This window comes from Staurois parvus, unplaced genomic scaffold (genome assembly GCF_062004578.1).
Source record: "Staurois parvus isolate SC_StPar_1 unplaced genomic scaffold, SC_StPar_1.0 ptg000048l, whole genome shotgun sequence".
Classification (NCBI taxonomy): Eukaryota; Metazoa; Chordata; class Amphibia; order Anura; family Ranidae; genus Staurois; species Staurois parvus.
This window is the reverse complement of record NW_028317844.1, coordinates 12664928-12679497: the sequence shown is the minus strand read 5'-3', so window position 1 is coordinate 12679497 and position 14570 is coordinate 12664928. Positions and strand designations below refer to the sequence as shown.

General features: G+C 40.8%; 1 protein-coding gene across 1 annotated transcript in view; it reads right to left on the bottom strand.

Annotated features, from left to right (window-relative positions):
* The window catches only part of ASCC3 (activating signal cointegrator 1 complex subunit 3), a 915848-nt gene that overhangs the window by 833552 nt on the left and 67726 nt on the right, over nucleotides 1-14570 (bottom strand). Inside the window, exons 4-7 of the mRNA XM_089665174.1 lie at nucleotides 11828-11948; nucleotides 6762-6969; nucleotides 4532-4670; nucleotides 407-532 (exon numbers count right to left, since the gene is read on the bottom strand). Of these exons, the coding sequence (XP_089521300.1) occupies nucleotides 407-532; nucleotides 4532-4670; nucleotides 6762-6969; nucleotides 11828-11948 (594 nt within the window). The remainder of the gene's footprint in view (nucleotides 1-406; nucleotides 533-4531; nucleotides 4671-6761; nucleotides 6970-11827; nucleotides 11949-14570) is intronic.

The following is a 14570-nucleotide window of genomic DNA, read 5'->3' as shown; positions in this document are numbered from 1 at the left end:
CAGATATGTGCAGTAAAAAATGCCTATGACTGAAAACTCTGCCAGCCATTTTGTGAGTGTCTGTTGTGGAACAGAACATATAACTTTTTATATCTGCCTAGACTCAGCTTACGTTGATCATTTAGGTTTTCAAATAGTAAAAAAAAGACTTATTGAAATAAAGATGAGCATAAAATGTTAAAGAGCAATTTCAAACAGCAAGTGAAACAATTTAGTGATCTACTGTTGTTCTCCAGTAAGAACAACAATTGCGCTGAAGTCAGAAAATGACTTGGATGACCTTAATCTGAGTTTTGTAAGTATTTCTACAGATTAAGCACTCAGAGTATTTTTTATCATTTCGATTAAAATGTTCGGTAATACACTGTAATGAAAATGAAGACATTAAGATTGCAGCACTGCTCACCTCATCCAGATCTTTAATGTACACTGGTTTCTCTTCAAAGCCAATAGGCATTGGTTCGGTGACAGGTATCTTAACTTCTTCATAGATTTTGCTATTTTCCCGCTGAATACCTTCTGGCAAGAGTAACTAAAGTAAAAAGAATTTTAAAAAATGTCATAGTCTTTCATGATTAAATGTAAAAGTACATTAAAAAAAACACTTCAACTCTAATCTTATACACGGTTAGGCAACTGCACCAAGACGCCACTAAACATGCACAAATTAAAGTGACTCTAAAGATTTGTGTTTTGTTTGTTTTTTATTTTAAAAACAAACACATCATACTTCATGCTCTGTGCAATGGTTTTGTACAAAGCAGTCCTGCTCCTCTTCTTCTCAGATACCCAGCTGGCGCTCCTGGTAGTTCCCTCTTGACCATTGCCCCCAATAGCAAGCCACTTGCTATGGGGGAACTGGTATATGCTCGCTCCCAAACCCTGCGCCATGCCTCAATAAGACACACAGAGCTGCACCTCGGCCCCAAAACATAAAACAGACAATATATCTGCTAGTCGGAGCCAATAATTAACCTCGTGTAATTTTCTGACTAACAAGGTTCCACTGCATGGGTTCCCTAAAACAAACAGGTAACTCTTGAACCTTTTTTAGAGTTTTGTCAGCAGTCAGAAATTTTTACCCAGCAGCAGGCTCCTACAGCAAAGAGAGTCAGACAGAGTCTTAAACATCACTCAGCTCACATACACAAAGGCCTTTGGACAGCTGTCACTATTAGCAAGATCTAGCTGCTAGATAAGCTGTGGACCTAGCAATAAGGCATTATCAAACCCAAAACACTACAAAGCTTCGGGGCTAAAGGATCCAGAACAGGACTTATTAGGGCCTACTTCACACTGACAATTACATTGAGCAGCAAGAATATGCAGATTCCTGTCACTGGAACCACCTGTTTATGTGAACAGTTGTGGCTGCTCAGTCTATACAAAGCAATGACATGTTGACAGCAGCCAACACTGTTCAGATGTAATAGCACATGCAGTTGTTAGCTGTAGTTAGGGACAGATGATCGCCCCTGCATGCAAACAGCCGTATCACAGATTCTTACTTCAGAACCAAACTGGCCGGAGCTATTTGCCTGTGTGAAGGTGGCTTTAGAATATGAGAAGACAATAAAAAAAAAAAACAGAAATTTCAGGTTACCTGAAAATTCCTTATCTAGGAGTAGCACAGGACACAGGACTTGTATTCTTAGACCATAGGTTATATATGCAGCATTCTTCATGTGACTGGCTACTTTAAAAAAAACCTTGCTAGGGCAGCCCCAGAGTCTACCACTGAGGATTACCAGACTCAAAAATAACCCCATCATTCAGAACTTTGCGTTTCAACAGAAACGCCATTAAAGCCAGTGAATAACAGAGCAGACTGGAATAGGGAGCCTTGGGCCAGTAGGTTTAGTCTGTTTGGAAGAGGCCAAGGATCGTCCATCAGAAGTCTGAGTATTTCTGCACACTATGTTCTTCTTGGCCAATCTGGTGCAATGAGGATCACCAGAATTTCCCTCTCTATCTTGTGCAGCAGTCGGTGATCTTCAAGTGGAAAGGGGCAAAAACCAACTTGAAGTGAGCCAATGGAATCGATAGAGCATCCACTGCGAAGGCTAGTACATCCTTGGTCTTGGCTACAAACTTGTTCAGCTTGTTGTTGAACCTGGGGCCAGGATGTCCAACCTCTGTTTTTCACCACCTGGGTCTGGACTTTAACAGCTTAGGAAGTCAGTCTGCCAAATTGTCGATTTCAGTGATGTGGACAGCTGAAAAACCTAGAATGTGAGTTTCCACCCAGAAGAGTATTAGACTTGTTTCTTTTAAGGCATCCTGACTTCTGGTGCCCCCGATGGTTTATGTAGGCCATTGCTGTGACACTGGCTGACTGCCCACTGACTAGGTGACCTTGCAAAAGAGTGGTCCACTGTTGTAGAGACTCCTGTGAGGACCAGGTCCCCTGCACAGTCAATGAACTATAAAGTCTGTCCCAGCCTACTAGGCTGGCATCCATTGCCAACACCTTCAAGGGCATGTGAAGGAAAACCTTCCCAATTCCAGGGTAGGATTGAAGATTAGGGAGTTAGGAGAACTTTGTCTGGCTGCACAGGATTGGATTTGCTTGTTCCAAATCTTGAGTATGTTGGATAAAAGATGTAAAGGCCAAAGAAGGCCTTTAAGAAGACCTCCAGATGCCTATCAACAAAACCCCTAAAAGAGGGAACATTCTAAATAGGAACTGTAAAGTGTTTATTGAGAACTGAAAGGATCCCCCATAGGAAATGTTCATTTATTTTTAACTACTTTAAAGCAGAGTTCCAGTTTTGCGTTTATTAAAAGTCAGCAGCTACAAAAACTGTAGCTGCTGACTTTTAACAAACTCTTTCCTGTCAATGGGTCCAGCGCCGTCCCTTCTCTGCCTCTTCTCTCCTCGGCATCACAGCTCTGGTGCCCACTGCACTTGCGTGAGTCGTGCTGCGCATTCTGATTGGTCTGGAAGTCTGTGGGACCTGTGAAGGTTTCCAGGAGACTGCAGGAGGAAGAAGGGGGCCGAACTTCCGGCTCACTTCGCCACGGTGAACTGAGCTGGAAGTGGGAGCGGGTACCTGTCAAAACCAGGTATCCACTCCCCCCCCAAAAGGTGTTAAATATGGTAGTGGGGGGGGGGAGGCAAGCACAAACACTTTTGAGAGGAACTCTGCTTTAAAAATCTATAATTTTTTGCTACAAAGTTAAGTGGTACCCCAAACATTATGAATTTTTTAAACAGAGGCCCTAGAGAATAAAATGGTGGGTGTTGCAATTTTTTTTGTCACACAGTATTTGCGCAGCGGTTTTTCAAGTACAAATTAAAAAAAAATACACTTTAATGAATTTTAATATGCAAAAAAACAATATCATACTCAAATGTTTGCTACAAAAAAAAAAAAGATGATGTTATGCCAAGTAAATCGCTACCTAACATGCCACGCTTTAAAATGTTGCACAATTGTGAAATGGCAACAAGCTACGGTATATAAAAATATTCATAAGTGATGCTTTAAAAGCCTCTACAGTTTACCAGTTTAGAGTTACACAGAAGGTCTGGTGCTAGAATTATTGCTTTCACTATAACATTCACAGTGACACTTTACCTTACCTTGTGCCATGCGATCACTGTTTACATATGCGTGCACAACCTACGTATGCCTTTACCTTTGCACGTGAGCAACTGGGGGTGCTCTAAAGCATTTTTAATTATTTATTTTCTTACATTTATTCTTTATTTTTACATTGTCCCTTTAATTTTACCAGCCAATAATGACCGGTAAACAAAAGACCCAAACCAAAAGTGACTAAATACTTTACTTGTCGCCATAGAGATGATTGGAGGCAATGGCTCCGGCTATTCTCAATGTAGCCTCTGAGAGCAGGAGAGAAGAACTGTAATAAGGCACAGAGCTGGGGGGGGGGGGGGATAGTTGGTAGGGAGTTTTTTGCCTTAATGCAGGGAAAGCATTAAGGTAAAAAAACACCCAGAATTTAGAACCATTTTAATATGTTAAAAACTTTTTTCTATGTATGAATCGAAGCAGCCAATAGGTAACTCTTTTGCAGAGACTGTAAATTCACAGATTGAGCCTGTCAAAAGTTAGCAGTACTTAAAGGTATACTGACACATTACAGACATTAAAAACTAGGCTGATGCTTTCAAAAATATTACCCAATTCTTAATTATAGCTGACCAAAAATATAGGGGTACCTTACAAGAAAAAGGAGAGGAGAGAAATTTAGCACCTGCTGTAGGTGAGGCAATTGGATGGTCAGATCCTTTGATGTAATAGGTAGCCTCTGTAACCAAAAGGGAGGCAAAATAAAGCTTGGCAGGAACAAGGCCAAGCGCAAATTTACAGGAAAAGTGGAGATTACACTATCTCGGATGATCACTTGATATGTGCTTATGCTCAAGTTTGTACTGCCCAGATTTGGGACAGGTTTACTATGAAAAAGAATGTGCAATGAGAAACATTATTGGCTGTCATTATCATAATTGAAGTTAAAGCAAAAACAGATGAAAAACAAAACTATTGCCACTGTGACATACCTTTGCACCACCAATAAATGCAGAGGTTTTCATAGCTTCTGCATAGGAGTCATAAACATGTGGATATACAACTCTTTCACCATAGTCTCTGTCCCTGCTCAGTACTGGCATGATTCGAGCACTTACAAGGGCCTGTTCTCTGTAGAAAAATACAAAACAGATTGATACGTTTCCAAAATAAATCACATGGAAAAGAAAACCAAATCATAAGGTAATAAAACAAATTCTGATTTGTTGACATTACACGATTCTAATACTACTTAGTGCACCAAAGACATGATTTTAACACTCATACTAAATAAAATGTCATGCCCTTTAGCATTTTACTACTTATTTCAAAACTATAAAAATATAGCTACAAAGCATCACTTTAACAAACCATTACCAATATACAGTACACATTCTAGACTATAGTTCTAGACTACACTTTTTAAACCTATGGCAGACGCTATATTTGCCATACTCCAATGGGTACACAACATTCTGGTCACATTCAACTCTCTAAATATGTGAGTGCAATATTCTACACTTAGTCAGTGAAAACTTACAAAATGTTTATTAAAGTGTTTGCAAAACCATTTTTTTCAACATAAGCAAAGGTTAAAACTCTTCCAAGGGTTTTTTTTGCTGTCCATAAACCAATATGGAAATTTCCTGTCACAGAGATGTGACCTGTTAGTGACAATCTCTTACAATGAAGAATATTCCCCTTTTAGAGAGTTGTCCATGCAATATGGGTACCTTTTGTAAAATTTCCTTCACCTCTTGTTCTGGCATAACTCTAAAATGTTGAATTACCTTTTACTTTTATGGTGGCAATTTCTAAATGTACAAATAGTGTGATGAATCTCTCCAATGGGGACTAAGACAGCAACAGAAGGTGTAACCCTTCCCCACAATACACAAAAAAAAAAAAAAAAAAAAAATATTGCTTAGGAGGTACACCTTAGGTGTCAGCATATAATCAGTAACATACCTACTGGAGTGGACCATATTGGTCTGAAAGTAAATAAAAATGACCAAACCAGCATAAAAGGCTGCAAAAATAGCAAAAGTCCAATACACCAGCAACCTGCATAGAATTTGTCATTTTCAAGAATTCTTCACAATTCCCCCACAGCCTCTGTATGTTGTGACATTATGGGACCATGCTGTAGCCCCTTTGTGAGAACACGTTATGGAACACTGGTGTAGACATGTTGATTTCTTTACAAACCAGAGAAGAAATGATTACCATATTACACAAATAGGACAGCAACTAAAGTAAATGTAAAAAACATCTGTACCCAAGTGAAATTCATGGGCCAGTTTTGTTTTATTTTTGGTTTATATATACACATATATACACACAGTATATATACACACACATTTTTTTCCTGATTACCTCCAGCATATTTACAGATTCATTGAGAAATAAAATCAGTAAAAGATGTGGAGGCAGATATAAATATACTTTTGCATAGTGTTCCATAGAATGAATTCTCTGGAGTGACCCTAACAAGATAAAACAGAAGGAAGAGGTGGAAGTTTATGCTGCAGCGTGATCTCTGTGTCACAGTCAATTTAACAATTCGCCTGCTTTAAAACAAAGAGGTCAGCGAGTGTGTATAGAAACACACTCCCAATAACAATTGCAGCAAATTATAGGTACAATTTGTAGGCATTGGCAACTCAATAACTGCAACAGACCTTATTTACAGTGCTGTTGTCCCTACGCCATGCCACATAACAATGTAGAGATCACACATTTTATAGGCTCAATATTTAAAAAGCCAACAAGGCTAGGGGTTTTTTTTTTATACTCCACTGCAGCAATGCAACACCTTATTTGCTTTCCTTTTTTCCCTATATTTCAAGATGACAACATAGAAAATAGCACCCATTAATCTCGAGAGGAAAAACAGATAGTTTCAATGCATTTAGTACAGACTTCATAAATCTTAAACTAGTGGTGTGTACAGAGCACCTAAGGAAGATAGCTTACCTCCTTAATCTGCATTTCTAAATCATGTGGAAGCGACCAAGCAGATTCTAATTAAGCAGATCACTGCTTCCTTATCCTAGAAAATTAGGTTTTCATAGAGAAAAAAATTCTATACTTTGGTTAAGACGTGACCTGAAGTTGAAATTGTGTAATCTCCAAAAGCCGAACTTAAAGAAAATAAATGATTAGGACACATTAAAGTAGCAATTACAGCTGAAGCATTTTTCAGTGTTTGGCATTTATTACCTCTGCATTCTCAGTTCCTTGGGATCAAAGCCTATTAGCCCTTCCCCAGGAATTTCTCCATCCTCTCCTACACGTTTCTCTCGTTTGGCATTGCGTTTTTCTTCTCGCCGATACTGTTTCATAAGCTGCTTTTCTTGTTCAGACTGGACAGTAACTTGACAGCCAAAGTTTGGTCTTCCTGTTTCTCCAGCAAGCTTTTTGCGGGGATCTAAAACATGGAATTTGTGTGCACAGCTTAGACAATGCTTTGGTTACATCACAAAGGGCAACACAGTGTTTGCCATTACTTTCCTGCAATAAGGTAGTTGTTTATACAAGGTCCAGGACTCTGAACCACCAAAAAGTTTCTTGTCAGTGCAAACATCTCCACTGGATTACATACAAGCATGTTTAGAGCTGCTCTGCTATTACAGATGCAAGAGGGAGCAGTCAAACACAAGAGCAAGCACTACAGCAAGCAACTGCTTAAAGGCCCAAAAGTAACAATCCTGCCAACATAACAACAAGATCAAAAACTGAGAAAGCCCCTACAGGTTCACCTATAAGTCTAGCTGCCGAGGTCTGTCATCTACAACAATGACAGGCTGCAGGGCAAGGCCCATCAGAGACAACAAGGGCCTTAACAGAGGTTCCAGTCTCTTATCCACAGAGTCCCTAAACACTGGAACATCTTTGACAGGAACTGTTGTTGTCTTGTTAAGGCAAGAAATGGCTTGATCTACAATGCGAATGGTCCATTTCTTAAAGAAAACCTCCTCAATGGGGTCTTGATGAGCAAAACACTTGAGAAGTAAATAGCTGGTCAGGATTAAGTGCGTTGCATTATGTTAAAATGCAGCATGTTTTTATTGACAAACGGCACAGAGAAAAATTTACCAAAGAAAATAACACTTACTTAAAAACTGAAAAATGTCTGGTTGTGTCACATAGCTGATTGTCATTAGGGGCTGGGAAGGGTAAGGCTCCACTCAGATCTTTGCAAGTGGGACAAAGCACATGTAATATTGCGTGATTTTTAAATAAATGGGCTGCCCTAAGTACGAAAAATACATAGCTTGCGTTTTGGCGCGCACGCATTAGCAAGGCACATAGAGGTGACATTAAAAGTTAATGGCGCCATCGTGGCTGCACATTTCTGTACATTCAAGAATGTGTGTGATTTTGTGAGCATTCCCACAACACACAAATGTAGAAGTAGCTTAAGTGCTCGTTCACACCATCAACGGCGACCTGCGTTTTCCACAATGGATAAATGAAGATCACTCCTAGGGAACATAGAAAACAATTGTTTGTGCTGTGGGGAACTGAGGAAAAATGCTGAAAGACTACTTTTTTCCACAGCGCATTGACTGGCACTGCTGTGCAGTGACATGAATGAAATGTCAGTACATGACACTTCAAATACAGTTAAGGGAAAAAAAAAAAAAAAAGGAAAGCAGTGCTAAAACGTACATCATGCTGCACCTTGCCGGAGCCAGCACTGTCACCATCCTACATAGTAAAACACTGCATTTGACCGTATGGGTACTGTGAACTTAACCTAAAGGTGCTTGTGATTTTCTCAGTAAAGATATGGCAATGTAAAATGTTGCATATGTTTGTTAAAAAAAAAATTGTTTTTACTATTATACCTTCAATGGAACTTACATTCATGTAAAATTTAGATTACTACTAGGGTTCAAACCCATTTTTTCAACAAGCTGTTCCAAGTTGCTGGACCAGTTTTATAACATAATTAAAGGTTAAAATGAAGTCAGATGTTCTGCAGAAACATCTTATAGGAAGAAAATGCCAAAACTTGGAATAGAAAATTGGACAAGGAAAGATCAGTCAAAATGAATGACGTTTGATTAGGCACTGTGTTGTAATATAGGCAAACTAGAAGGTGCACCATCAGGGGTGTGTATTCAGGCTCCATGCACATTAGCATTTTTTTTTTTTGCTCCTAGAAGCTAAATAGTGTTATCCTATATGTCCACGCACACTCTTTTAGACTAGCAGCGTTTTTCAAGCTTCACCGTTCAGGCGAAGAAAACGTTTTTGGGAGCATTTTTACGGTTGTACAAAACGCTGAACGCTCCTAAATGCTACTAAAATGCTTCTAACAGCTTTTTTCCCTGCATGTACTGTACAAATGCTAATAAAACGCTAGAGCTCCTAAACACCACTAAAAAGCTACTACAAGCCAGCACAAAAACACTATTATCAGCATTTTTCATCCAGTTTTTTTGCTAGTGTTTTTAGAGCTTATAAAAATACTAGTGGGCATGGAGCCTCAAAGAGAAAGAATTACATACAAACAGAATTTTCTTACTAGAAATAATACCAAGGATTACACAATGAACAGAAATACAATGTAGTTGTAGGGCAAGCAAGAGTTAAAAAACAGAGTCAAAGACATTGCATCAGAATAAATTAACTGTACAGTTTTAAGTCTGGCTTTAGCATTAATTAAATGTTACTATTACTATTCAGAAAATAAATCTTACACTGAACCTGGTTGGCATTCTAAAATATACTCAGAAAAAAATGCATTGAAAGAATAATAAAAAAAACCCAAAAAAACAAAGAGAAAAAATTTTAGAACGTGGAGAAGCATGACAGCAACAAGAGAGCAAAAGCACAATCTAAAATAGGAAAAATGGAAATGCTGAGAAAAGGTGAACCTGAAGAATGGCAGTAGGGAGGAGAGGATGTATGATCAAATTAGTGCAAAGGAGGTACTGAATTTCTACCTGAAGGGTAAAACTGAAAGAAGGCAGCTTTATTAAGACAAAGCATAAGTGACGGCATTGGGTAGAAAAGCATTCTAATGGGAAATCAAGAGGACATGATATACTGTAGCACTGATAGCTTCAGATTGATTGTTGACACTGGCTGGCAGAAGCAGGCTCTAATGCAAATGCAAAGCAGCCTTCATCCATTGAAATACACTGATTACATAGTAGGCAAGTAGGCATGCCTAGGCACAGAGAGCACATTTGACAACAAATAAATGCATAAAAATAACTGAATATAGACATAACTGTAAAACCAAGGATTATCACTAAAAGGGTTATTATTGTGACCGCCACCAGAACATTGTGGGTCAGTGGAAAAAAAAAAGAATGAAAAGCAATATAGAGCAAACAATTTTACTTTAAATCCCTCAACCTCTCTAGAATTAAAGCTAGATTGTCACTTTTGGTCACTCACTGTCAGATTTTACTTCCAATCCAAAATGTAGCTGAATAAAGCACACTTTAGCAGTGCAGTATCACCCCCATTATACACACTGGTCATTCTCCTGTATATAGTGGTTCTATGTATCTATTCCACTAGTACAGTGTTCACCATGCAGTTATTACAAAAAAAGTGTATGAGATAACCCTTTAGGGATTAGAGTATATGCTAAAACATCTCAGCACACAGTCTCCAGATTATCTGAATCCCCTGACTAGTGACAAGCCTCCAATGTACTAAGGTATTATCCCTTTAGTGATCAGTCCAAATAGTATGTGCATTAGAGAAGTATGGCACTTGACCCTGTTCAGAGTTCAGAAGCAGAACCTCCAGAAAGACTTTGAAGAGTGGCCCACTCATTAAATGGTGTTAAAGTGGTGCTAAAGGATTAAAGCAGTAGTAAACTCAGCCTATTCATCTTGTATGTACTGGGTAATAAGGCTTACCTGTAGGTACAGTGATTATCTCCTAAACCTGCACCGTGATATCACCAGTGCATACGCACTGCGCTCTCAATGGATGGCACATCTGAATATGCTATTGAGTGAGCTTTGCTGAGACCGTGACTCACGAGCATGTGGAGAAGTACCGTCATAGCGACTTGGCCGTTCAAATGGTCAGAGCCCACAAACCCCAAAAAAGACCAGGTGAAAATGGAATACCTGTCAGCGGTGACATTGCGCCACTGGAAGGATGCATTTTTTTTTAGGGAAGTCTGTCATAATGTGCCAGTATGCAGTGCATTGATGACATGAGCCTGCAGGGAGACCAGCTTTCCGTTTTTATTTTTTTGTAACACACTTTACTACTGCTTTAAGATTTTTACTGTAATGCATTTTATGCATTAAGGTGAAAAAACCTTAGAGTATCAGCTCCCCCCAAATACTCACTGGCTCCTCTTTCAATCCAGGACTGTGTCTGAAAGCAGCATCACTGGTCCCTCTTCTTTTCCTCACAGGCACAGAGGCAGCAGCAAGAGCTATGGGTTCCTGCTGCTGTCAATTAAATCCTGTGAGGAGGGAGCGGGGGATGGAGCCAAGCCATGGTGTGTATATATGAACACACAGAGCTTGACTCAGGAGCGAGCCCACAGGTGCAACCCCATAGCAAGTACTTGCTATTTGGCAGACACAGAAGAAGGGGAGCCAAGAGCGAATGCGGCAGACCCCAGAAGAGTAGATTAATAACACTTTAGTTCATCAGTGACTAAACCTCCAGTGGCCAGTCTCCAGAATTATTGTGTTAAAGGATACGTTCATCTTTAAACAAAAAAATCATAAATGCACATTTTTTTTGCAGGTAAAAAAAATGTGCATTTACTATTTTTTGTTGTGGGAGCCCAGAAAGCATCACATGAGCTATCAACAGATTGCTAGTGCCATGCAGGACTCCTGTGTATCTGTGTGCTTGTAAGTCGTATGGGCATGCAGATACACTCTGACAGGAAGAATCAATGAACTACCATATCATGTTCCAGGGACAACCTTTTCACCAGACAGGAAGTGAAAGAACTCCAGCGGCAGCACAGTCAGAAATGGAAATAAGTAGAGGGAATGTTAGAACCTCTCAGCGTTTTGTCTGTTTTTCTGCAGCCAATTTCCCTCACTTCCTGTCTGGTAAAATAATGCACCCGAAACAAGAAGTAAGGAAACATATCTCAGTTAACAGTGAACCAGGTAAGGATAAAACCTGAGACAATTTGTCAACCCTCCTCAAACTCTACTACAAATAGGAATATCACTTTTTTTCTCTTGTAGATTAGTATACTAGTTGGTTTCAAAGTGTTTTATTTATGTGTATCTTTAAAATATCAACATTAACAATGATCAAATTTTGTGTTTTACCTTGTAAAGGGTGCAGCCTGCTATCACCTTGCCAGTTCATGGAGTTTGACACAATTTTCTGCCTCTGTTGTAGGAGCACTTCAATGACAGCTAACCCTTCAGGTCCAAGAAGTTCAAATAACTGCAATAAAGAAAAATGTTTTTAATCAGTTAACATCAACACTGCAGTTTAGCCAAACACTAGTGTAAAAGAGAAGACCTGAAAGCATCAATGGTCAGGGGTTTGGACATTTTTGAAAAACTACTTGTCCAGGGACTAAATCAGTATCCCAATCTACTTGTCCCTCATGACAATCTACTTGTCCAGATAAAAATAAATACATTTTAACCAAAACCGTATTTAAATTGGAGGTGATTTTAAAAATGTCTGGGGCTTTTAAAAACAAAAGGGGCTTCATGGCGACTTAAACGTGTAATAATTTTAACATTGCGCAGTTTATTTCCTCTTCACCTCCCTGTCTTCAGCATCGCACCTGGGGACTAGCAGGGAGGAGAGAGATCTTGCAGTATAATGAGCACTGATTGGGTGCTCGTCAGGGAAGGGGAGTGTGGCTTATCCTTTATCCCTTTCACTGCCAGAGCAGTTTTTGCACAAGTTTAAAAAATCATTTAAGGCCTGAAGATTACATAAAACCCCTAAACATGATATATTTTCTGAAAGCAGACACCCTACAAAATAAAATAGTGGTAGTTCCAATTTTTTATGTCACATGATATTACCTCAAAATTTCAGTAAAAACACAAGTAAGTTAATTTTAGGGCACAAAAAAAGCAATAAATTACCCTATTTTTTTTGTAAAATTAAAAAGATATCCAACATGTCAAACTTTAAATTTACGTGTGCTCGCGAAATGGCGACCAACTTCAGTACCCTATATTTTCTATAGGCGACACTTTTAAAGCCCCTTATATTATATATATCAATTTTCTTTTTGGGGGGGGGGGGGGAATGTGCTTGAGTGTAACTTTCATTTTTTTTTTGTAATAAAACAGCAGCAGGGCTAAAGGTTGGAAAAAACTACCTGCTCGCAGCCCAGAACTACATGTCCAGGGAGTTGAGCGATATAAATTCAGCATCCATGATGGACCCCTTTCTATTCATTGTTAATGAAAGTGAATGCCAAGTTTCTCACTGATGCTACCTTTAGGTGAATATTGTTACGGCAACATTTGTTTTATTATATTTCAGTTTTAGACATGCTGTTTTTACTTTTTATAGAAGCTCGTCTGTCCCACGTTGTCGATGTCTAATGTTGGAAGGTATGCCTCCACAGCCTGATACCCAGGAGCCACACACAGCCCGGTACCCAGGAGCCACACACAGCCCGGTACCCAGGAGCCACACACAGCCCGGTACCCAGGGGCCACACACAGCCCGGTACCCAGGGGCCACACACAGCCCGGTACCCAGGGGCCACACACAGCCCGGTACCCAGGGGCCACACAGCCCGATAACCAGGAGCCACACACAGCCCGATAACCAGGGGCCACACACAGCCCCATACCCAGGAGCCCCACACAGCCCCATACCCAGGAGCCCCACACAGCCCCATACAGCCCCAAACCCAGAAACCACACACAGCCCCATACCCAGGAACCACACACAGCCCGATATCCAGGAACCACACACAGCCTCATACCCAAGAACCACACACAGCCCGATACCCATGAGCCACACACAGCCCCGTACCCAGGAGCCACACACAGCCCCGTACCCAGGAACCACACACAGCCCCGTACCCAGGAACCACACACAGCCCCATACCCAGGAACCACACACAGCCCCATACCCAGGAACCACACACAGCCCCATACCCAGGAACCACACACAACGCCATACCCAGGAACCACACACAACGCCATACCCAGGAACCACACACAGCCCCATACCAAGGAACCACACAGTCCCATACCCAGGAGTAACACACAGCCCGATGCCCAAGAACCACACACAACGCCATACCCAGGAACCACACACAACGCCATACCCAGGAACCACACACAGCCCCATACCAAGGAACCACACACAGCCCCATACCAAGGAACCACACAGTCCCATACCCAGGAGTAACACACAGCCCGATGCCCAAGAACCACACACAGTCCAATACCCAGAAACCACACAGCCCCATACCCAGACCCACAAACCCCCATACCCAGAACCACACAGCCCCATACCCAGGAACCACACAGCCCCATACCCAGGAACCACACAGCCCCATACCCAGGAACCACACAGCCCCATACCCAGGAACCACACAGCCCCATACCCAGGAACCACACAGCCCCATATCCAGGAACCACACAGCCCCATACCCAGAACTACACAGCCCCATACCCAGAACCACACAGCCAGACCCAAAAAACCCTATACCCAGACCCACAAAACCATATACCCAGACCCACACAGCTCCATATCCAAGAACAACACAGCCCCATATCAAGGACCACACAGTCTGATACCCAGAACCACAGTGTTCAAGTACAGTTTGTAACAAGAGAGACAAGAGAGTTGAGCCTGGCTGACCAGATGAACTGCAACACACTGTGGTACAGACAGAGGCAACCTCTCTGGCATAGGACAGGGAAATGAACACATCATTTATGAGTTATCACAGGCTATGACCTTTTATCAGTCACTGTTCAAACATCGCAGAAGTCTTCATCTGTTTACTCACCAACTATAGCAGAGGACACTGTAGACTGATAAACACTAATAGGTTTTTTTTAATTCAACCCAGGG